At 38.9% G+C, this 25906-nt stretch overlaps 1 protein-coding gene across 1 annotated transcript; it reads left to right on the plus strand.

Moving 5' to 3' along the window:
- Positions 1–3616: 3616 nt before the first annotated feature.
- LOC127564140 (uncharacterized) lies at positions 3617–16840 on the plus strand. The gene is made up of 3 exons (XM_052000462.1): positions 3617–3850; positions 5399–5448; positions 10534–16840. The coding sequence occupies exons 2-3, from the start codon at positions 5418–5420 to the stop codon at positions 11856–11858; spliced, it is 1356 nt and encodes a 451-aa protein (XP_051856422.1). The 5' UTR covers positions 3617–3850; positions 5399–5417; the 3' UTR covers positions 11859–16840.
- The last annotated feature ends 9066 nt before the right edge of the window (positions 16841–25906 follow it).

The following is a 25906-nucleotide window of genomic DNA, read 5'->3' on the forward strand; positions in this document are numbered from 1 at the left end:
GGCAGAATTGGGGATATGGTGATCCCAGGTTTACCAAATCAGTGGGATCTCATTACTTACAGTCTTGAAGAAACAACTCTCATGAGTAGATGAAAAAATGTAAGGATCAAATGTGAGTAAAATACAATAAACAAATTGGAGTTAGTATGGGGGTTACTAAGAACAGCAACCAGGTAGTCTGAGGGGAGAGATGAGATGAAGCTATCATGAATGTGGCTCATCCAGACAGCTTTTACTAGTATAGGTACCAAAGAATACTTTTCCCCCAATTCCTGTTTTTGTTTCCTCAAAAGGAATAGGAGCAATAGGTAAAACATGGTCTTCCGGGAGTATGATCTCCCTTAGCAAAAATTCTAAAGCTTTTTCAGACTTACAAGGGAAGGCTTTGAAAAGTATTTTGAAACCTTGCAGGGCACTGTTGTGAAATCCCTCTGCCAATGCTTCCCTAAGAAGGTGCTGCTCCTCCAGATTGACTTAAAGATGGGGGATTTAACAGCCCTTTCACAATGTACTTGCCTGGGAGCTAAATGAGGGAAGGAGTCAGGACTTGGGGAATTAAAGGTGCCCTGGTCAAGGGCAAATAGCAGCACGGGGCTGTATGATTAAACAACAGAAACCCAATTCCAGGGACAGCTTGCACCACTTATACCCCCGCACTTATTATACCCCCTCCCCTAGATGGCAGATAATCCAATATATATTGTACATATTAAAGTATATGTTAAATGCAATATATGGAAAAGTAGATTTGTCTTGCTGCACAAAAATCGGGTCAGAAACAAAAAACAAAATGAAGCCAACATCAAAAGTGAAAATGCCAGACTCAGTTCCCACAGTCATCTCTCTGCGTGTGGGCTGGCTCTCATCACAAGATCAGAATTGGCCTCATTCATCTCATTGTTGAAAAGATCAGGAAGGCACACATCCCGGACGAGCCCCCATCAACTCTGTGGGACATGATACTAGAAGACCTTACCCAACTTGATTGCTCTGAGCCATCTCAAGATACAAAGGGAAAGTATTCTGTCCTGGTCAAGACAGGTCTAAGGACTGCAACTGAGCAACCCCGCATGGTATGGGGCTCTGAGCCAGAAACAAGGAATGGATGAAATAGCAAAAGTCTTGGGTTCGTTGCATGAACTAAAAAGGAAGTAAGTTGACCAGTGATCAGCAATGCTGTCTAATTTTTGGGGGGGTCAAGTATTTCCTGAAGCTTAGTTCTAGGGTATTACAGCCTTTAAGAAATATGTACCTGGGCCCATTCAGAAGGAAGGAAGGAAGGCAGGGAGGGAGAAAGGAAGGAGGGAAAAAGGAAGTCAGGAAGGAAAGGAAGAGGAAAGGATGGAGTGAGGAAGGAAAGAAATAGCTATTGTCATAGTGACTTTAACAGGTGAAAGAAGCCATTTTTGCCTCATTTTTTACCTAACCTTAATGACACACTTGTTTCCAAGGATGGACAAGTTTGGAGCATGACTCAGGCTCAATTCCTAAATGAATTGGCTGAGGAATTTATTTGCATTCAGATTAAAAGTTGTCTATGGGGTCAAAATAGCCCTAACAATGTAAGGAACTCAATGAGACCATTGCAACAAAGGCCCACTGAAAGACAAGATAATTCAGTCAATGCCCCTCTCCAGATCAAACTGTCTCAGGCAAACAGCCATCTCCAATCCTCTTGATCTACATTTGGGCAGTGGACCAAGAAGGATCCACAGGAGATAGTTGGGCTGTTGACCTCGGACAGCTTTCCCTTACCTTAAATGCAATGTACTTGCTTGTCAAGGACATAACCAAGTAATTCAGGCGCAAGGGAGATACTTCTCATAAGGTGAGAGCACTGGCCTGCATGGGCCAATGTAATGAGTCTCCTGCCCACTCTAAATTTCCAAGATTTTGTAGAGTAGCAAGGGTGCTTTGCCTATTTTTAAGATACTTGATGGATTATATTTGTTATTGAAATCCTGCGGAGAATCTGTACCTGGAAATGGAGATCATAGACACATCTCACACTTGATTTCAAAGGATTTCTACATCTAGACTCTCATTATCTCTTCTCACCAGTCTTGCATAGTATCCCCTTGATTATCCACAGTTTATATCTGAGCAGACTGAGTTGTAGGAATTATGTTCCTTTTCGGATCTTTACTCAAGCTTTCATAGTATCTGAACTGACCTCAAGTCAGGTCTTCTGATTCTTAGATATTAACCTGAACAACACTAATGATATGCTTTAAATCAGCACATTAATAAATAAAAATAATTTACATTTACATGAAAACTTAAAGTTTACAGAATGCTTTTTTCAGAACACTTCATAAATACAAATGTTATCCAATCCCATTCTATAAGTGAAGAAATTAAGGCTCACAAGGAACATGTGATATTATTAGAACACCAGGATATTTTTACTCTCAAGCATCAAGGATAGCAAGGGAAGACATATAACAAGACAGTATAGGAATATGTAGGGGGTATGGGGATTTTGGGTGTTGGTAGAGAAAATTGCTCACTGGATCAGGCCCTTTTGCATCTTATTTTCAAGTTGATTTTTAGCACTGCTAGGGGAATGATAAAGGCTAATATTAATCCTTTCACAACAAATCTAGCAATGCCTTGACAAATTGGCTGAGTCGGATTCACAAGATGATTTCAAGAGAGGCAGACTAGACTCTCTACCTAGGGTGTGAGAGTTAAAAGACAGTTTGGCAGTCACCAAGATGATGTCAGAGAAGCCGAGAGAGACTTACATGAACAGGTGCTAAGGGAAATAAGCAGAACCAAGAGACCATAGTACACAGCAACATCAATAGGACAATCAATTCTGATAGACATGGCTCTTTTCAACAGTGAAAGGATTCAGGCCTGAGCCAAAGATCTTGTGATCATGGTAGTTAACTCCACCCAGAGAGAGGACTGTGAGAACTGAGTGGGGATCATAGCATAGCATTTTCACAGTTTGTTATGATTTCCTTGAATTTTATTTTCTATCTTTTTTTTTAATGTTTAATTTCACTTTTCTTTTGCATCAAGATAATTGCACAAACATGCATGCCTATATTTGAATGAAAATGTGTTTAACCATGATAAACCCATATTGGATTGCATGCCATCCTGGTGAGGGAGTGGGTGGAAGGTGGGAAAAATTGGAACACGTGGTTTTTCAAGTTTTCCTTGAGGGTGTTAAGGAAGATAGTGATAAGGAGAAGGAGGAAGATGTCAATTTTGTTGCCTTCTCAGTGATGAAAGGCAAATATCTATCCTGGACTTTAATCAGAAAAAGAAAAGACATGAAAGCCAAGTTAAAAAAAAAATTTCAAAGAAGCACATTCCCTTCACCCATGAATACCAGATGGAAATACATTTTTTCTTTATTAATGTACAGTCGGAGAAAGACAAGAATTTTAAATGTTTAATGTTCTGAATTACTTTTAATCTTTAGTAAAGATACACTCTAGGTAGAAGATGACAAAAAGCTTGAATGAGAATCTGGGAAAAACCATTTGAAACCCAATTCAGGCAGAGTGGCTTTGGTTCAAGAAACAGTGTAATGAACAAGCATCCTGATTCTGCGCATATACTCCAGTTGGCAAGGGATATAACAGAAGAATGGTTCCGTCTGATGTCATCACTACCTCACAATCTATTACTAGAATAAAAGGCCAGCAGTCGGAACAACTGTGCTCTGTGCGAGAGAGAGAGGAGAGCGAGAAGGAGAGCGAGACGGAGAGTGAGAGCGAGAGCGAGAGTAAGAGAGCGCCAGAGCCAGAGACAGGAAGAGAGAGCGAGAGAGGGAGGCAGGGAGGTGGAAGAAGAAGGAGAGAAGGAGAGAGGTGGCAGGAGACGGAGAGAGGTAAGCGGGGAGGATAGGCAAAGAGGGAGATTTTGAGGGGTGGGGATTTTAGGAGAAAGGGATAGGAGTGGATTAGATAAAGAGGGAGGGGGAAAGGGAGAGGGGTAGTTGATATGCCAGCAATAGTAAATGGACAAGATGCTTGTTCCTCTGTCCTCAATGTCCACCATATGACAGAGATCATAAGAGAGAAGCCTCTTCTGTATCCTCTTAGGAGATAATTCAAATTAAATGAGACTCACTTACAGAGAAAATGGCATTTTGTTGTTTTCCTGCAGAGGTTCCTCTGTACTTGAGTAGAAGAAAGACATGGACCTGGTAGTCAGGATGATTTGAGTTTCAAATTTAGTCTCAGACAGAGTTGAGAGGTCGTGAGGCAAAAACCTTTCACCTGTTTGCCTCCATTTCCTTCCAGGAATGATGTAAGGATCAAATGAATATATTGGGAAAGGCTTTTGAGAACAGTGCAAAGGACAAAAGAGAGGTGTTTTCTCTTATACTCTCTCTCTGATATGAACCCGAGACTGCCACTAGAATCTCATTGCTTATACCATACAAATAACTCGGTCCTTTGTGAGATCAAGCTTAAGCTTCAAACACTTGTACATTCCCTTAGCCAGAGAGCAGATGGGGCAGAGCAGTCTCAAAGTTTTTCAACTTTTTCTGATAAGCTACTGGAGCCTCTTCCACCTTTCTCCAAACCATATTTTAAAGTCATAAAACACATTTTTGGTAATCTCAACATGTATTTCTGTCCCATAGTTTTTGATTGGAGGGGGTGGACAAGGTTGTTCTTTGTACTTGTAAATATCCATGTAGTTATGAAAAATCCATTTCTCCCTGTACAAGCTTTCATTACTTCTTAATGATCTGGTGTTCTTCAAGGCACTGAAAGTGTTAAGAAAGATTGATCCAGGTCCAAGTGTAGGTTGGGACTTCAAGTCTCTGTCTCTGGCCCATCTGATCTGCATTGTAGTTAGTATTTTGTCCTTAGGGTTTGTGAATTTGAGACAAAAAATAGGAGATAACTCTTCAGGGAAAGAAGAAAGAGGGAAAGGAGCCAATGGACTGTAAGCCTAACAGGTCCATAGGATGTTGTGAAATCAAAGAATAGTGTCATTCTCAGAAATGTTGTGCTTTAAGCAGTGGAAGGTACCCACCACAGCAAACAAATGAATTTGATAGATTCTTCTTTATAGTGACTGACACTTTGCCTAGAAGGTTTCAACTTCTTCTACTTCTATTATCCTACAATGGATTTCTCACTTACTGCCTTTGGATTTCATTTAATGAGGAGGAGCCCAGAAAGAAAAGATGCAGAAGGGAAGAAACAGGGATGAGGACCCCGTAGGAATGCATCATTTTTATCAATGCAGCTGAGGCTGGCTCTACAGTTAAAAAACAGAGGATCATGAAAGGCAACAGCTGGGCTGTGCCCTATGAGCTATTAGAGCCTTCTTGGACTGCTTGTTGCTCTTTTAGCTGGGAAGATGGGATAGTTTTTGGAAGCTAAGCTGAGTATTTATCTGTTGACCTTCTTTCCCTTAGGAAATCCTTGCACTTCAACATGGCACAAAGGAATGGAGTATTTCCCCAAGGTGAGAATCAATGAACAAATATGTAGTGATACTCCTTCTATCAGTCACTGTATTAAATGGGGAAGATACCCCCAAACATTCATTGAAAGAGGGAGGACCAAAAGTACATCAACTAGAACATGCCAGATAGAGTATAGAAAAATAATATCAGAAGGCATAATCACAAGGGAACAATGAAGCTATCAGAAGAGCTTAGGAGACAGGTGGACAGGTGACCAGCTTGTTAGCTATGGGAGTGAAGAAAAGAAAACCTCTGGGGGAAAACATTGCTGAGTAAGGAATGAAAAGATGGCTCAGTTAAGGGATGATATGTGGGCTAAGCAAAGGGAAGATTGGGAGATGACTGAACCTGTAAACCTGGGTGATAGAAAAGGGAATTTCAGAAGAGGGAAGAGGGTGCGGGACAAAGAACACATTCTGTTTTGGACACGTTGAAGTTCCAGTGCAATTGCGCATCCGGGTCAAAATGTCCAAAAGATATTACATGTCACTTGGGGAAGATAGTTCAAAATAGAGACTGCAGCAGTGGAGTGGCTTTGTCTGTTTCCATTGCTTCCTAGAAGGATGATACTTCTTAGGATATGGCTGTACTTCTGGCAGTTAGAAGGAGAAAATATCACCAGAGAATAAGAGGTATGAGGGGAAGAGGAAGGGATAATAGCTTTTCTTAAAATGTGATTTAAAGGAGTGAGATGGGAATGTATTGGGCAAAGGGAAAGGGAACAGGAGAATGGTGCAAATGAACTTCCATACGAAAAAGAGTCAAGAAGAAGCTTTTCTGGTGGAGGGGAAGACGGGGATGAGATGTTGGTTGAGTGAACTTACTCTCATCAGTATTGCTTCAAATAGGAAACACAATAAATACTGAATAGGGATATCAAACATTTATTTTAGCCAGCAGGAAAATAGCAAGTAAATGCAATAGGGGAAGGGAGGGAGGATAAAAGAACAAGTCCTTTTGGAGGAGTCAGTGATCAGTAGTAAAATGCTTTTGAGGAGAAGAGTTAAACAAGAGAGAATAAATGGGGGCAGAAATACAATTAGAAATAGTAAATGTCAAAACAATTTTTGAAACAAGTTTCTCGGATGGAATATCATTATTCACTGGGAAATGATGAGCAGAATGTTCCCAGGGGGAAAAATAACCCTGCACGGCCCTCCATGAACAGAATGAAATATGCCATATATCAAATGATCGATATATTCTTTGATGATCAACACAAAATGATATTGTTACTCTTAGTAACACAACCATCCATATTTATTCTTAAAGAGACATGTTATAAAAAAATCCTATCCACAGCAAAAAAAAATGATTGCACATGAATACAGATCAAACCATTCTATATTTCCCTCTTTATCTATTTTTCACCTAATGTTCCTCAAGGCTTTTTATTTTTCATTAAAATGGGAGACCTATGTTTTTATAGCTTTTTATTTACAAGGCATATTCATGAGTAGTTTTTCAGCTTTGACAGTTGAAAAATGTTTTGTATCAATTTTTCCTCTCCTTCTGCCCACCCCTTCGCCCCAATGTCAGGTAGACCAATACATATTAAATATGTTAAAGTATATGTTAAATACAACATATGTATACATATCCATACAGTTATTTTGCAGCACAAGAAGAATCGGACTTTGAAATAGAGGACGATTAACCTGTGAAGGAAATCAAAAATGCAAGCGGACATAGAGGAATTGGGAATTCTACGGAGTAGTTCATACTCATTTCCCTGAGGTCTTTGGCTGGGCATAGCTGGTTCAATTCAGTACTGTTCTATTGGAACTGTTTTGTTTTGTCTCCTTGTTGAAGAGGACCAGGTCTATCAGAATTAATCATAATATAGTATTGTTGTTGAAGTATGCAATTATCTCCTGGTCGTGATCATTTCCCTCAACATCGCTTCATGTAAGTCTCTCCAGGCCTTTCTGAAATCATCCTGCTGGTCATTTCTTACATAACAATACTATTCCATAACATAAGTATATCACAATTTATTCAGCCATTCTCCAGTCGAGGGGCATCTACTCAGTTTCCAGTTTCTGGCCACTACAAAGAGGACTGCCACAAACATTATTATACTTACAGGTCCCTTTCCCTTCTTTAAGATCTCTTTGGGATAGAAGCCCAGTTGTAACACTGCTGGATCAAAGGGTATGCACAGTTTGATAACTTTTGGGGCATAGTTCCAAATCGCTCCCCAGAATGACTGGATGTATTCACAATTGCACCAACAATCTATCAGTGTCTCGGTTTTCGGACACCCCCTCCAACATTCTGCATTATCTTTCCTGTCCTTCTACCTAATCTGAAAGATGTGTAGTGGTATCTCAGAGGTGTTTTAATTTGCCTTTCTCTGATTAATAATGACTTGGAGCATCTTTTCATAGAGCTAGAAAGAAAATGCTCAGCTTAGCTGGCTAGTTTATTCTTGGGTGCATTCCAAGTTCTTTTGCCTTTTGGAAGATCAGATTCCAGGCCTTTCGATCTTTTAATGTGGATACAGCTAGATCTTGAGTGATCCTTATAGTGGCTCCTCGGTATTTGAATTGGTTTTTTTCTGGCTGCTTGTAATATTTTTTCCTTAGTCTAATAGTTCTGAAACTTAGCCACAATTATCCTTGGAGTTTTTATTTTAGCATCTTTTTCAGAAGGAGTTTAATGAATTGTTTCAATGCCGATTTTACCTTCTGATTCTATTACATCTGGGTACTTCTCTTTGATGCCTTCCTATAAAAAATTTATCTAGGCTCTTTTTTTCATAATAAATTTCAGGAATTCCAATAATACTCAGATTATCTCTCCTATATCTACTGTCTAGATCTGTTGTTTTTCCAAGTAGATATTTAACACTTTTTTCAATTTTTTTTATTTTATTAGTTTTGCTTGACAGCTTCTTGATGTCTCAATGAATCTTTCATTTCTAATTGTTCAGTTCTGATTTTGAATGAGTTATTTTCTTCATTGCCTGTTTTATTTCTTTTTGTATATATACAATTGAGTTTTTCAATGAGTTGTTTTGCTCTATGGACCATTTCACTCTTTTATTCAAAATACAGTTATTTTCTTTTTTCCACTTCACAAATCCTACTTTCCTGGCAGTTCTTTAGCTTTTCCAATGGACAACTTCTGTTTCCCTGCACTCCCTGGGAATTCTTTACTTTTTCCAATTCAAATTTCAGGAAGTTGTTTTCTTTTTCCACTTTTATCAAATTTTTCTTTAAGTGAGTTATGAACCTTTTTTGTACTCTCTTGCATAGCTTCTCTTTCCTTTCCCTATTTTTCTTCTAGCTCTTTTAAGAATTTTTATAATTACTTCTTGGTGAGCCTTGTGTGATAGGGATCAGGTTACACCACCCCCCCATTGGGGTTTTCTCTGGAGACTGTCTGCTATTAGTCTCCTTGGGGTTGAAAGCATGCTCTCCTTCTGTATAGAAGCTATTGATGTTTTTTGATTTTTATACTCATATTTTAAAGGCCTTATGGTCTCCCTAAAGGGCAAGGACGTTACCAGCTTCCTCTGCAGAAGAGAGACAGATATATGGAGAGTAGGTATCCTGCAAACAGGCTGCAAAGAGTGGCCGAGCTGCAGAAGTGCTCTGGGAAAAGCTCCACATGGGAAGTGTGTCTGCCCTGGGTAGCACTGGCTGAACTGGGGAGGTAGCCTGCTAAGAGCTCCCTCAGGGCAGATTAGCAACTGCCCTGGGACTAGAGGCTGAGCAGCAAAAGTCACTCCCACGGGCAGGACTCTGCTGTTGGGAATAGCAGTTGCCCTGGGAAGATCTCTGCACCATAAGGGAAATGTCTCTACCCTGGGGAGGGCAGTCCCACTGTGGAAGTTCTATTGCCCCACCACCAGCCCCTCCCCTTTGATGATTAGAGGCTTCCCTGGTCTGAACTTTCTGCCTTGCAGATTTGTGACTGCCCCGAGTGAAAGCCCCTGTGACATAGAATGCAGCTGCACAGCTGTGCTGTGCTCTATGCTGAGTCACTCACTTCCAGTGCTATGTGGGTGTAGACAGCTCCTGTTAGATTCTGGTGGTTTTTTGGAGTACACTCTATCTTTGGCTTGAATTTCTCTACTGCTCTACTGCTCTGCAACCAAAGCAGAGCAGCCAGCCTGTAGTAAATTTTCCAGCCACAGAGACCACCCCTACCCTCATCCTCTCAGTGTGCTAGTCTCTCCTTCTGTCACCCTGCTTGAGCTGGTGTGCTCCTGTAACTCAGGGTAAACCTTTTCTGGTGATCTTTCAGATTATCTTTGGCTGGTAACTTGTACTTTCAATCAAAGTTATTTTTATCAGTCAAGTGCCATTTTTGAAGCTGAATTCGGTAATTAGTAGTGAGGGTATGAGAGGAGTTTAGAATGTCGCATGTATCTTCTCCACCATCTTGGCTCCACCCCCCAAGAGCTAGGTTTTTTCTCCACTTTTATGGAAATGTTTTGAAAAATTGTAAATGTAGTTTCTTAGATGTGGCTGGGAATCAAGGAAAAAAATCTAGAAAGCAAAATTTTTTTTAAAAATGAAAAAGGATAGTTTTAGAATGCAAATTTGGTAAAATATTAAATATATCTATACAAAGAAAAAATGCATTCAGTATTCAACTTTGGAACTTATAAGAGTAATTTTGCGTTTCAATTAGCAAAACTTGACTGTATGAGAATGTGAGAAACCAGATTGCCGAGAGCTTAAAAGCCAAAGGAAGAGGGAAGAATAAGTGGAGGCCACAGTCAATAAACACTGATTATCTACTGTGTTCCAAGCTTGATAGTAAGGACTGGGTGTATATAAAGGCCTGAGATGGATCCTGGCTTGAAGTAGCTTCCAGTGGAAGGAGGTGACAACATACAAACAATTCTGTTCAAATAATGGGGTTACCACAAAAATTGGAAGCGAGGACATTGTCTCTTGGGCTTCCTCCAATATGACACGAAGGAAGGCATGTTGACAAGGGTCCAGTTGTCCTCCAAAGGCTATCATTCTATGTAGGTCATAATCCCTGTGCTGCTGCCATCTTTCCTGCCCACAATCTCTTTACGGATTCCTTCCCCTTTGCTCATATAGTCCCTTCTTCATTCACAGACTTGGTCCAGGAGCAGCCAAAAAGTCGCTTTGAGAAGACAAAAAGGATGATTTTCCGAGGTCCCCCTCACCGAATAGCACCCGCTGCAAAGAACAACATGCAACAGCTGGACCTCAAGGGCCAGGAGGACAGCATTCCTGCCAAGCCAAAAGTGGAGGCAAAGGACATTGGGGACCCATCCTGGGTGAGGACTTTGCCTTCCACTGTTGCTAATAATACCCTGGCATCTCCTTCAATCATGATGGAACCATTCCCTCCTATTTCCCTCAAAAGTCATCCAAAAGCCACCCTGGCCTGTCCTGGCCAAGGAGTCAATGCTGCTTCGAAGGGGACCTCAAAAATCCATTCCACTGGGGCCACAGAATGCCAAACATCCTCCAAGACTGGGCTTGAACTCTCCTCTCTTTGGTCCCAGGGAGAAGCTTTTGCCACCCAAGGAGCAACTCCTGTCTATGCCGTCAAAAGTTTCAATAATCGTTGGAAGAGGACCACCAAAATATCCCCGCCATTGCTGCCTGAATCCAAGACAGCTTTCAGAGATCTCTCAGAAGCCTCCTTCAATTGGGCCCAGGGAGATGCTTCCGCAGCCCAAGATGCCAGCCCAGTCAGTGACGTGAAAGGAGTCAGTGCGCCTTGGAAAAGGAAACCCAAAATATCTCCAGCCATGACCAATGGGTCCAAGACATCCCAAAAAGTTGTCTCTGAAACCACATCCAATTGCCCTCAGGGAAAACGTTCTTCTCTCCAAGAAGCCCTCCGAGTCTGTGGCATGAGAGGAGTCTATGCTCCTCGGAAAAAGAAGACCAATGTATACCCGACCGTACCCATTAGATCAAAGACATCCCCCAAAGTGGTGTCTGAAACCTCCAATGGGCCCCAGACAGAAGCTTATGCAAGCCAAGAAGCCACCCCATACCCTGGCATCAAAGTAGTCATTACTGGGATAAAGAGGAGCACCAAAGCATCCCCAGGCCTCCCAAGTGAGCCCGAGCGATCCCCTGAAATTATCTTCGAATCTTCCTACAATTGGCTCCAGGAAGAGTGTGCTGGAACCCAGAAAGCTACCACACTCTGTCCCCCCGAAGCCAGTGGTCGCTGGAAGACGACAGCCAAAGTCCAACGACCCTCGTTCCCCCAATCTGAACCTTTGCCTAGGATGGTCACCGACAACTCCTCCCCAAGGCCTCAGGAGGAAGATTGTGAACAGCAAAGTGCATTTCGGGCCTTTATAGAAAATTTACACCTTAGTGGATTCAAGGAAGCTTATCGAGCTCTCCTGATTTCTCCTAGAAAAAGGAACCAATTTGTAACTGAGAAAGAATAGAGACATTAATATTACACTTGGGGTAGCACAGGGAGCCCTTCACACACAACTCCAAAAGCTGTAAAAAAAAGAAAAAAGCCATTGAGCTAGGGATGAAGCTCTCTAAAGTGGCAACTCACCCAGGCTAAATACACAGAAACAAGTGGGGACTCCCGGAGAAGATGGGAGTGGCTGGAGCCTCAGCAAGGAAGCACAGAGACCTTCATCTCTCAGATTTTCCTGTCAAGTTGAGGCCTGAGTGAACCTGGGCTGACTAGGATGGCAGCTGGGGCAGTTGTGCCACTGTGAACCTGTGGATATGGCCCTGGGGAGGAGGAAGCAGTCCCCTGTGGGTGCAGAGTTAGGGGACTGGGATGCTGCTGGCAGCTGGTACTTGCAGGTGAGGGGAGCTCTTGCTTTGAGGTTCCAGTTCAAAGAGTTTGACGTTCCTGGTCAGAGTCTTTGGGGTTCTTGTTCAAGAGGACACCATTGAAGGGAAGCTTCAGGAACTTTGCCCTCACACATCAATTAGTGGAATTTAACACTCATTCCTCTTTTTATAAATGTACCTGCAAACAAGAACCCCACCATTGAAATATGTTATCGGAACAAGGAAATGGGAGTTCATCTTCAGAGGAAGACACTTAAGTAAAAAAGCTTTTACCCCAAAGAGTAATGTGTAATGGCTGCAAACCAAAAAAAAAAAAAAATGTGAAGAACTCCCAAAAGAATTTAAAAATTAAAAGAAATTGAAAACAAAGTAACCTGGAAAAAAATGCTTCCAAGAAAAAACAAAAGCTTATCAAAAAAGGAAAACAAATGTGCAAAGCAGGAAAATAGTCTCAAGATGAAAATAAGTCTTTGAAAAATGAATACTGGCAATGGGAAGACATCAAAGTGAGGAATAAATAAGAAATTACAATAGAGATTGTAAAAACTGAAAACAATTTGAACAAAGTGAAACAGAACTTAAAAGAGAGATCTGGAGAACAGATTAGGAATAGACAATTGAAGGAATGGGACAACCTGAACATTTCAACGACAAAAACAAACGAACAGGTTAACACAATAATGTAATAAATAATTTGGCAATATTATTTGGAAGGATAGGACATGAGGGGAAAATGTCCATAGAAAAAAATACCCCCCAATACCAAATAAATGAAATCCATTGGTAGAAAACAAATCAGAATATTAATGCTAATGTAAACCCATACATCAAAGGAAAAAAATTTGGAAGAAACAAAAGAAAACTCATATAAGAATGAACTATCATTGGAATTTGCCAAGACACATCAGCAGCTCCAGTTAAAGACTGCAGAGACTTAATGAGTGCTGCTTCTGAGAAGAGATTGCGGAGACAGGGTGAACAGAAAGGAGAAAAACGCATGAAGCAGCATGGTTCAACACCAATTTAGGAAGACAAAGAGGAAAAACATCAAGACAAAAGGCGAGGGAAGCTAAGGAGAGAAAGAAGAGGGAAGAGAAAAGTGAGAGTTTACATGGGAAACTTTTCATACAGCATGATTTAAAAATTTATTTTCTTAATCTTAAAATTAATATTTTTTCAAATGTAGAGAATTCAACATTCATTTTTGTCAAGCTTTGCGATCCCAATGTTCTCCTTCACTCTTAACCCCATTGTTCTGAAGACAGCAAGTGACCTAAGTGAAATAATTACAACTCTTTTATGCACTAAGCCACATTTTTCAGGTTGTGGAAGAAAAAATCTAGTCCTGAGGCAAAAAAATCTGAAGAAAGCAAAAAAATAAGGAATCTCTGTATGGCCCCCTGACTCAGATTGCACCTCCAGGTGCAAACAGAAAGCATGGATTCGATGCTTGCAAGGAGATGTCCCACCACACCAAGGGAGCAGTCCAGCATGGTATACGGCCTCAGGACAGAAAGAGGGATTGGATTAAATAGAACTTTTCCTATTGGAAAAGGTGGATGGATGGAAAAGAATGTAACAATTGACCTATGACCAGCAATATCGTCTCCATGGGTCATGGGACTTCCTGAAACACAAGCCTAGGGTCTGATATTTTCTGCCCTACAATCTTCAAGGAATAGAAATCGTGTGATGTCCTGAAACTTGGGCCTAAAGTCCTAGAGCCTCTGAGAAACCTTCCCCTGCTTCCATTCAATCCCCTCTCTTAAAATCATTCCTTCTCCCACCAATTCTGATGCATTTCTTCAAGTAGGACGTCCTGCTTGTTGAGACCTTCAGGCTCATCTTTCTCTGTAGTAACTGTAACCCACCATCTACCATATGGGAAGGTCCAATATCAGTGGCAGCTTTCCAGCAACAATATAGCTAAGGAATCCTGGCCCATTTTATTGCTTAAGTCCATAAGGAAGGCGGTGATGGCATGATGCTACTTAAAGCATGAGCAGAAAGCAGAGACCGGGCTCTCACCATGTTCCACCTGAACATTTTCAGCAAAAAAGGAATCTTAATACAATGATGGAAGAAATATTTTGGAAATATTGTCTGTAATGCTAGGACATTTTCCCCAATGTCCACATAGGGAAAAAATCTCCCAATACCATCTCAACAAAATCCATTCTGGAAAACACATCAGAAAATTAGTGCTAAATGTAGGAACCCATAGAGTAAAAGGAAAATTTTGGAAGAAAAAAACATGTAAGAGGGAACTACAAGACTACAAGGATTGCTGGAAACCCTGTCTTCACAGAGACACAATTGGCATCTGGCAGCCAGTGTTATCCATGCAACTCTAGCACTGGCCAGGCTCAAGGCAGCAGGGCTATTGCCCCATTCTTCCCACCTCAAGCAGTCAAGACTGAGATGCATTTGTGACAAAGGGACCAAGGTCTCATCTTCTGCACCTGCTTAAGCCTTAAAGGGGTGAGGAGTTGACTCAGCCTGGTGGGGTGCGGACGGAGGAGCTGAGATGGATGACTTGTAGGCGGCAGCAGCAGGATGGGGGTGCTGAGTGGCAGAATCAGGGACCTGGTGACTCCATGTTTACCAAATCAGTGGGATCTCATTACTTACAGTCTTGAAGAAACAACTCTCTCAAGTAGAAGAAAAATGGAAGGATGAAATGTGAGTAAAATACAATAGACAAAATTTGAGTTAGTAGGAGGGTTACAAAGCACAGTAACCCCAGTCTGGGCCATCAAAGGCTCCATGGAAGAGAACAGCCAAAGTGTCCCCGGCACTGCCCTCTGAGTTCAAAACATGCCCCAGAGTTCTCTTGGAACCTTCCTTCAATTGGGCTCAGGGGGAAGGTCCTCCATCCCAAGAAGACAGTCCAGTCTCTGCCATCAAAGAAGCCAATGCTCCTTGGAAGAAGACCACCAAATTATCCCCGGCTCTCTTCATGGGAAACCACAGAAGTAAAGAATAACCAAGAAATTATAATAGAGATTGTAAATATTGAAAACAAATTGGGGGCGGAGCAGGCACACACGACTCTCTAAGCTCCTCTCATTCCCCTCATAACCAACTGTTTAATCCAGCCTCAAAAATAGCTCTTCACTGCTTAAATTCATGAAGATGAGAAGCACTACAACTTACTAGCCGAAGTCAATCCTGAAGACCGCCAGGAAAGGTTTGTCCTGAGGGGCCAGGAACTGACTAGCACAGGCAGCGAGAGGCTGGTGTCCTGAGCAGACCACAGCGGGGGTGATCTCTGTGGCTAGAGAAGTTACAGAGACGACTCTGCTATAGGCTAACTGCTCTGCCTTGATTACAAAGCAGTAAACTGGCAGAGAAGTTAAAGCCTAAAACAGAGGGTCCTCTAAAAAAACGCCAGAACCTAATGAGATCTGGTGGTAACCCCTCAAACCCGGAAGTGACTCAGGCAGATTTTACCTCAGCCCTGCAGCCACATCCAGCAGTTCGATGCTTTTGCGGGGGCAGTTACTAATCTGCACTGCAGGGGGGCACAGCCTGGGCACCCTCTAGTCGGCAGAGTGGGGGTCTCAGCCAAGGGCAATAGAAGCTCCCCAGCTGACTGTGCTTCCCGGGCAGACACTTCGGGTCCCTGCAATTCCGTTCACTGCTCTGCTGCTAACACCCACAGCCCCAGGGCAGGCTTTGGCTTGGGAAGTGAAACTCTCACTGCTCAGTGTCTAGCCCCAGGGCAGTTATTATCTCACACTGCCGGGGTCTTTGAAGGGCACTTTCCCAGCTCAGCCCTGCAAGCCTCAGTTACTTTCAGGTGGGGAACTCTTTCCCAGAGCACTCCAGTACCTCCCTGCTTTTTGTAGCAGGTTGGCAGGACAGCTACCCGTCCATATACCTTTCAATGCTCTGGAGAGGAAGCTGGTAACCTCCTGGCTCTCAAGACAGACCTTACAGGCTTTAACAAAATGAGTAAAAAAATCAAAAGGACAATAGAGAGTTTCTCTACAGAAAGAGAACAGCTTTTCAACCCTGAAGAGACTAATAGCAGACAGTCTCTAGACAATTGTTGGTCTCCAATACAAAAGGCTCTCCTAGAAGAGACTATTAAAAACCTTAAAAGAGAGCTAGAAGAGAAATGGGGAAAGGAAAGAGAAGCTATGCAAGAGAGCACAGAAAAGGCACATAACTCACTAAAAGAAAAATTTGATAAAGTGGAAAAAGAAAACAACTTCCTGAAATGTGAATTGGAACAGGTAAAAAAAAAACTCCCAAGAAGTGCAGGGAAACAGAATTTGTAAATTGGAAAAAGAAAATAATTCACTAAAAAAAAAAAATTAGTAAAATGGAAAAAAATTACATAGAGCAAAAGAACTCAATTGGACATATACAAAAAGAAGTTAAAAAAGCTAATGAAGAAAATAACTCACTAAAAATCAGAACAGAACAAATAGAAATGACTGATTCATTGAGACATCAAGAATCAGTCAAGCAAAACCAAAAAAATGAAAGGTTGGGAAAAAATGTCAACTATTTACTTGGAAAAGCAACAGACCTGGAAAATAGATCTAGGAGAGATAACCTGAGGATCATCGGACTACCCGAAAATTATGATGAAAAAAAGAGCCTAGATACTATTTTATAGGAAAGCATCAAAGAAAACTGCCCAGAAGTAATAGAACCAGAAGGGAAAATAGGCGTTGAAAGAATTCATCAAACACCATCCGAAAAAGACCCTAAAATAAAGACACTGAGGAATATTATGGCCAAACTTCAAAATTTTCAGACTAAAGAAAAAATTTTACAAGCAGCCAGGAAAAAAACAGTTCAAATACCAAGATGCCTCAATAAGGGTCACTCAAGATCTGGCTGCCTCAACACTAAAGGATCGAAGGGCCTGGAATCAGATATTCCGAAAGGCAAAAGAACTTGGAATGCAGCCAAGAATAAACTAGCAAGCTAAACTGAGTAATTTTTTTCCACGGAAGAAGATGGACATTCAATGAAATAGAAGAATTCCATCTGTTTCTAAGGAAAAAATCAGACTTAAACAAAAAATTTGATCTTCAACAACAGGAACCAAGAGAAATAGAAAAAGGTAAAAGGAACTCTTGAGAACTGTAATTCTGTTGTGGATATACATAAGAAACGTATGTATAATTTGATTTTACCGATATAACATAAAAAAGGGAAGTAGAAATGGAAAGGGGATATTGTCAGAAAAAGGGAAGAGGGGAGATAAAAAGAGGGAAACTACATGCGACAATGAGGCAAAGGAAACCTATCATGTATGAGGGCACTTAGAGAGGGGGAGGAACATTGTGTGAATCCTACTCTCATCAGAGTTGGCTCAAAGAAGAAACAATTGACATATTTGTTTTACAGAGATTCTTCTCTCACTTCATTAAAAAGTGGGAGAGGAAAAGAGAGAAGGAAATAGAGTAATAAGGGAAGGGTACAAGACAGGGGAAAGGATTCAAAGGGAGGAAGGAGGGATACTAAAGAGGGAGAGCTGCGTGACATTAGTGGGACCAATAAGTTTAATACTAGGGTAGAAGGGAAGGAGGGCAAGAAAAAGAAAAGTATAATCTGGGGATATTAGGATGGCAGGAAATACAGAATTGGTTATGTTAACCGTAAATGTGAATGGGATGAACTCTCCCATAAAGAGGAGGTGGATAACAGACTAGATCAAAAGTCAGAACCCTACAATCTGTTGTTTACAGGAAACACATTTAAAACAGGGAGATACATACAGAGTAAAGGTAAAAGGCTGGAGCAGAATCTATTATGCTTCAGGTGAAGGCAAAAAAGCAGGGGTAGCCATCCTGATCTCAGATCAAGCAAAAGCAAAGATTGATCTAATTAAAAGAGATAAGGAAGGAAACTATATCTTGCTCAAGGGTACTATAGACAATGAAGCAATATCAGTATTAAACATATATGCACCAAGTGGTATAGCATCTAACTTCCTTAAAGAGAAGCTAAGAGAGTTGCGAGAAGAAATAGATAGCAAAACTATAATAGTGGGAGATCTCAACCTTGTACTCTCAAATTTAGATAAATCAAATCACAAAACAAATAAGAAAGATATTAAAGAGGTAAATAGAATATTAGAAAAATTAGGTATGATAGATCTCTGGAGAAAACTGAATGATGACAGAAAGGAGTATACTTTCTTCTCAGCAGTTCATGGAACCCACACAAAAATTGACCATACATTAGGACATAAAGACCTCAAAATTAAATGCAGGAAGGCAGAAATAGTAAATGCTTTCTTTTCAGATCACAATGCAATAAAAACTACATTCAACAAAAAGTTAGGTGTAAATAGAACAAAAAGTAATTGGAAACGAAATAATCTCATCTTAAAAAATGATTGGGTGAAACAGCAAATTATAGACACAATTAATAATTTCACTCAAGATAATGACAACGATGAGACATCATATCAAAATTTATGGGATGCAGCCAAAGCAGTAATAAGGGGAAATTTTACATCCTTAGAGGCTTACTTGAATAAAACAGAAAAAGAGAAGATCAATGAATTGGGCCTGCAACTTAAAAACTTAGAAAAAGACCAAATTAAAAACCCCCAATCAATTACTAAACTTGAAATTCTAAAAAGGAGAAATTAATAATATAGAAAGTAAAAAAAAATATTGAATTAATAAATAAAACTAAGAATTGGTTTCATGAAAAAACCAATCAAATTGATAAACCTTTGGTAAATCTGATTAGAAAAAGGAGAGAGGGAAATCAAACTAGGAGTCTTAAAAATGAAAAAGGAGAACTTTGCACTGATGAAGAGCAAATTAAAGAAATGATAAGGGGTTACTTTGCCCAACTTTATGCCAATAAATTTGATAACCTAAGCGAAATGGATAACTACCTCCAAAAATATAGGCTTCCCAGATTATCCGAGGAGGAAGTAAATTGCTTAAATAGTCCCATTTCAGAAAAAGAAATAGAACAAGCTATTAATCAACTCCCTAAAAAAAATCCCCGGGACCAGATGGATTTACATGTGAATTCTACCAACCATTCAAAGAACAATTAGTCCCAATGCTTTATAAACTATTTGAAAAAATAGGGAATGAAGGAGTCCTACCAAATTCCTTTTATGACACAGACATGGTACTGATACCTAAACCAGGTAGGTTGAAAACAGAGAAAGAAAATTATAGACCAATCTCCCTAATGAATATTGATGCTAAATTCTTAAATAAGATATTAGCAAAAAGACTACAGAAAATCATCCCCAGGATAATACACCACAATCAAGTAGGATTTATACTAGGGATGCAGGGCTGGTTCAATATTAGGAAAACTATCAGTATAATTGGCCATATCAATAATCAAATTAACAAAAACAATAGATGCAGAAAAAGCATTTGATAAAATCCAACATCCATTCCTATTAAAAACTCTTGAGAGTATAGGAATAAATGGACTTTTCTTTAAAATAATCAGTAGCATCTATTTAAAACCAGCAGTAAGCATCCTATGTAACGGGGACAAATTGCAACCATTCCCAATAAGAGCAGGAGTGAAACAAGGTTGCCCACTATCACCGTTACTACTTAATATTGTATTGGAAATACTAGCTTTGGCAATAAGAGTTGAGAAAGAGATTAAAGGAATAAGAATAGGCAACAAGGAAACCAAATTATCACTCTTTGCTGATAATATGATAGTATACTTAGAGAACCCCAGAGACTCTACTAAAAAGTTATTAGAAACAATCCGCACCTTCAGCAAAGTTGCAGGATACAAAATAAACCCACATAAGTCATCAGCATTCTTATATCACACTAACAAAACCCAACAGTTAGAGTTACAAAAAGAAATTCCATTTAAAGTACCTACTGATTGTATAAAATATTTAGGAATCTTATCTGCCAAGGGAAAATCAGAAACTTTATGAGCAAAACTACAAAACACAAAAAGAGAAATTCCATTCAAAATAACTGTCAACATCATAAAATATTTGGGGATCTATCTACCAAAGAAAAGTCAGGAATTCTGTGAGCAAAATTTTTTTAAAAATTTCCACACAAATAAAGTCAGACTTAAGTAATTGGAAAAATATTAAGTGTTCTTGGACAGGCCGAGCGAATATAATAAAGGTGACAATACTCTCTAAACTAAGCTATTTATTTAGTGCTATACCAATCAGACTTCCAAGAAAATATCTTAATGATCTAGAAAAAATAACAAAATTAATATGGAATGATAAAAGGTCGAGAATCTGAAAGGAATTAATGAAAAAAAAATCAAATTAAGGTGGCCTAGCTGTACCTGATTTAAAACTATATTATAAAGCAGCAGTCACCAAAACCATTTGGTATTGCCTAAGAAATAGATTAGTTGATCAGTGGAATAGGTTAGGTTCACAAGACAGAATAGTCAGCTATATCAATCTAGTGTTTGACAAACCCAAAGATCCTAATTTTTGGAATAAGGATTCATTATTTGATAAAAATTGCTGGAATAACTGGAAATTAATATGGCAGAAATTAGGCATGAACCCACACTTAACTCCGTATACCAAGATAAGATCAAAATGGGTCCATGATTTAGGCATAAAGAAGAAGATTGTAAATAAATTAGAGGAACATAGGATAGTTTACCTCTCAGACTTGTGGAGGAGAAAGAAATTTGTGATCAGAGATGAACTAGACACCATTACTGATCACAAAATAAAAATTTTTGATTATATCAAATTAAAAAACCTTTTGTACAAACAAAACGAATGCAAACAAGATTAGAAGGGAAGCAACAAACTGGGAAAACATCTTCACAGTTAAAGGTTCTGATAAAGGCCTCATTTCCAAAAAATATAGAGAATTGATTCAAATTTATAAGAAATCAAGCCATTCTCCAATTGATAAATGGTTAAAGAATATGAACAGACAATTTTCAGATGATGAAATTGAAACTATTACCACTCATATGAAAGAGTGTTTCAAATCATTATTGATCAGAGGAATGCAAATTAAGATACCACTCTGAGATACCACTACACACCTGTCAGATTGGCTAAGACGACAGGAAAAAATAATGATGAATGTTGGAGGGGATGCGGGAAAACTGGGACATTGATGCATTGTTGGTGGATTTGTGAACGAGTCCAACCATTCTGGAGAGCAATCTGGAATTATGCCCAAAAAGTTATCAAACTGTGCATATCCTTTGATTCAGCACTGTTACTTCTGAGCTTATATTCTAAAGAAATACTAAAGAAGGGGAAAAGCACCTGTATGTGTCAAAATGTTTGTGGCAGCCCTGTTTGTAGTGGCTAGAAAGTGGAAATTGAATGGATGCCCATCAATTGGAGAATGATTGGGTAAATTGTGACATATGAATGTTATGGAATATTATTGTTCTGTAAGAAATGACCAGCAAGATGAATACAGAGGCTTGGAGAGACTTACATGAACTGACGCTAAGTGAAATGAGCAGAACCAGGAGATCATTATACACTTCGACAACGATATTGTATGAGGATGTATTCTGATGGAAGTGGATTTCTTTGGCAAAGAGATCTAACTGAGTTTCAATTGATAAATGATGGACAGAAGCAGCTACACCCAAAGAAAGAACACTGGGAAACAAATGTGAACTATTTGCATTTTTGTTTTTCTTCCCGGGTTATTTTTACCTTCTGAATCCAATTCTCCCTGTGCAACAAGAGAACTGTTCGGTTCTGCAAACATATACTGTATCTAGGATATACTGCAACCTATCTAACATATATAGGACTGCTTTTCATCTAGGGGAGGGGGTGGAGGGAGGGAGGGCAAAAGTCCCAACAGAAATGAGTGCAAGGGATAATGTTGTAAAAAAAATTACTCTGGCATGGATTCTGTCAATATAAATTTATTATTAAATAAAATAAAATAAAATATTCAAAAAAAGACAGAAACAAACAAACAAAAAAAAAAGAAATCAAGTCATTTTCCAATTGATAAATGGGCAAAAGGATATGACCAGACAATTCTCAAATAAATTGAAACTATTTCCAGCCATATGAAAAGATGCTCCAAGTTATTATTACTCAGAGAAATGCAAATTAAGACAACTCTGAGAAACCACTACACTCCTGTCAGGTTGGCTAGAATGACAGGGAAAGATAATGCAGAATGTTGGAGGGGATGTGGGAAAATTGGGACACTGATACATTGTTGCTGGAATTGTGAATACATCCAGCCATTCTGGAAGGCTATTTGTCACTATGCTCAAAAAAGTTATCAAACTGTGCATACCCTTTGATCCAGAAGTGTTATAATTGCGCTTATATCCCAAAGAGATTTTAAAAATGGGAAAGGGACCTGTATTGCAAGAATGTTTGCGGCAGCCCTCTGCAGTGGCCAGAAACTGGAAACTGAGTGGATGTCCATCAATTGGAGAATGGCTGATAAATTGTGGTATATGAATATTATGGAATATTATTGTTTGGTAAGAAATGACCAACAGGATGATTTCAGAAAGGCCTGGAGAGACTTACATGAACTGATGCTGAGTGAAATAAGCAGGATATCATTATATACTTCAACAACAAGACTATATGATGATTAATTCTGATGGACGTGGCCCTCTTCAATAATGAGATGAACCAAATCAGTTCCAATAAAGCAGTAATGAATTGAATGAGCTACACCCAGTGAAAGAACTTTGGGAAATGAGTATGAACTATCTATTTTTGTCCACCTCCATTTTTGATTTCCTTCACAAGTTAATTGTATACTATTTCAAAGTCTGATTCTTTTTGTACAGCAAAATAACTGGACATGTGTGTGTGTGTGTGTTTGTGTGTGTATGTGTGTGTGTGTGTGTATATATATGTAGTATTTAACTTATACTTTATACATATATATATGTATATATGTAGTATTTAACTTATACTTTAACATATTTAACATGTATTGGTCAACTTGCCATCCAGGGGAAGAGGTGGGGCAAGGAGGGGAAAAATTGGAACAAAAGGTTTTGCAATTGTCAATGTTGAAAAATTACCCATGCATATATCTTGTAAATAAAAAAAAAAAACTATAATAATAAAAAAGGACTACCAAAGTATTGGGGATGGTGGTAGTGCAATAGATTTAACCAGATGGATTTATCAGTGATTTTTAATAGATTTTTCAAAATATATGCAAAAATAGTTTTTTAACACTCACCCTTGCAGAACTTTTATGTTCCAATTTTTTTTCTCTCCTCACCATCCCCACCTGGCCTTAGACAGCAAGTAATCCAAGTAACAGATTAAACATGCGCATTTCTTCAAAATATATTTTCACATTATACTACACAAGAAAAATCAGGTCAAAAGGGGGTGATGAAATAAAAAAATCAAGTAAGCAAACAAAAACAAAGAAGATGAAAATACTATGTTATGATTCACATTCATTCCCCACAGTCTTTTTTCTGGATAAAGAAGGCTTGCTCAATCACAAGTCTGTTGGACTTGGCCTGAATCATTTATTCATGAACCATGTTCATCACGGTTGATCAAGTGGTTTTTTTTTTGTTGTTGTTGTTTGTTTTGTTTTGTTTTCCTTAAGAATAAAAGTGTCAAATCTCTTTCCCCTTCAAAAAAAAAAGTTCTCAAACTGTGCATACCCTTTGACTCTGTAGTATTACTACTGGGCTTATATCCCAAAGAGATTTTAAAGAAGGGAAAGGGACCTGTATGTGCAAGAATGTTTGTGGCAGCCCTCTTTGTAGTGGCCAGAAAATGGAAATTGAGTGGATGCCCATTAATTGAAGAATGGCTAAATAAACTGTGGTATATGAATGTTATGGAATATTATTGTTCTGTAAGAAATGACCAACAGGATGATTTCAGAAAAGCCTGGAGAAACTTACATGAACTGATGCTGAGTGAAATGAGCAGGACCAAGAGACCATTATATACTTCAACAACAGTACTATATGATGATCAATTCTGATGGATGTGGCCCTCTTCAACAATGAGATGAATCAAATCAGTTCCAATAGAGGAGTAATGAACTGAACTACACCCAGCAAAAGAACTCTAGGAAATGAGTATGAACCACTACATAGAATTCCCAATCCTATTTTTGTCCGCCTCCATTTTTGATTTCCTTCACAAGATAATTGTACACTATTTCAAATCTGATTCTTTTTGTACAGCAAAATAACTATATGGACATGTATACATATATTGTATTTAACATATACTTTAACATATTTATCATGTATTGGTCAACCTGCCATCTGGGGGAGGGGGTGAGAGGAAGGAGGGAAAAAGTTGGAACAAAAGGTTTGGCAATTGTCAATGCTGAAAAATTACCCAGGAATATATCTTGTAAATAAAAAGCTATAATAATAAAACAAAATCAAGCTTCAGAAATCTAGGGTACATAAACAGACTAATAAGCATTTTCCCCTCTTCAATCACAATATAGAAAATGATTAACATAAAGTAATATCAACAATGACTAACATTTAATAAGCACTTTAAAATTTGAATAATGGTTTATATGTATATAATCTCATTTAATTTTTGAAACCACTTTCTTAATTATTAATCCATTTTTATAGATTAGGTAACTCACAGAAGGTTAAGTTAATTACCCAGATCCATACAATAAAGATGAAATCTATCTAAAATAGACTGGTCATTTACCATAAAAGGGCCATTTTGTTTTGTTTGTTTTTCCCCATTCTTTAATCAGTTACTCTTTGTTGAAGAAAAATCAAGTATAGAAAAAGAATCTTTCTCACTGATTCCTTTACCATTCATATTATGAAATTATCTGTAAAGCAAATGAAGAAATGATTAATTGTTCTGTTTTGGGCAAAGACAAAGTGCTTGCAGATGTTTGAATAATCAGCCTCTCATCCTAATATATTGTGTTCCATACCACACATTATCTTTTTAAAATTTATTTTTTCCCTTTTTCTGTGCAGGTGGCCTGCAATCTATTCTTATAAATATATCCTGTTAAATTTCTGCCTCCTTTCATCTTGGCCCAAATGTTCTCTCTACAATGTACTTCCATCTTCTGATTACTGGGTTTTCCTTCTTTATCTTTTTTAAATAAAATATTTGTTGTTATTAATAAATAAGGTGATGGTAAAGGGAATTCTCCCAGGTTAATTTGAAGATTGTTTCCCAATTGATTGTCTGGAATCCAAGAGAAAGGAACATAGGTGGAGGAGTACCCCATATTGAGCACTCCAAAAGGGAGATAACAGGCTTCTGTGGGCTTGCTACCTTTTTTTTTTAATCTTTTCCTTGTAAAATGGAACTGATCTCTTGGGAGTGGTGGTGGGAGGGAAGCATGTAACTCTCCCTATGAGTAATTCCTAGATTCTTCTACATGAGCATTTCTTTATAATAAAAAATTAATTCTACCCCAATGTATTAATTTATTTTAAAAAACAAGTATATCCTCCCAGTGCCATATATCAAGCTCAGATACCATTCCACGAGTCGTTAAGATAGCCAGTAAGTTCAAATTTAACCCAGGTCTCCAAATTTCTTCCCTTCACATAAAACTCAATCTTTCAACACAACAATTTTAGTGCTCTATATAGTTATCAATCTTTTTTCTAGTGGATTATGGACATCACAATTTCAAATAATTCTTTAGTAATAGAGTCTAGCAGCTAACAATACAGTGACTACAAGTCAGAACTTCAACTCTTCTTAATGATAAAG

Source organism: Antechinus flavipes, chromosome 5 (genome assembly GCF_016432865.1).
Source record: "Antechinus flavipes isolate AdamAnt ecotype Samford, QLD, Australia chromosome 5, AdamAnt_v2, whole genome shotgun sequence".
In the NCBI taxonomy this organism is placed as follows: Eukaryota; Metazoa; Chordata; class Mammalia; order Dasyuromorphia; family Dasyuridae; genus Antechinus; species Antechinus flavipes.

Excerpts from the sequence above, each read along its gene's own strand:
- LOC127564140 (XM_052000462.1), top strand. The coding sequence starts at position 5,418 with ATGGCACAAAGGAATGGAGTATTTCCCCAAG. Across the intron at positions 5,449-10,533 it reads GAATGGAGTATTTCCCCAAG|ACTTGGTCCAGGAGCAGCCA; the intron begins GTGAGAATCAAT and ends CTTCATTCACAG.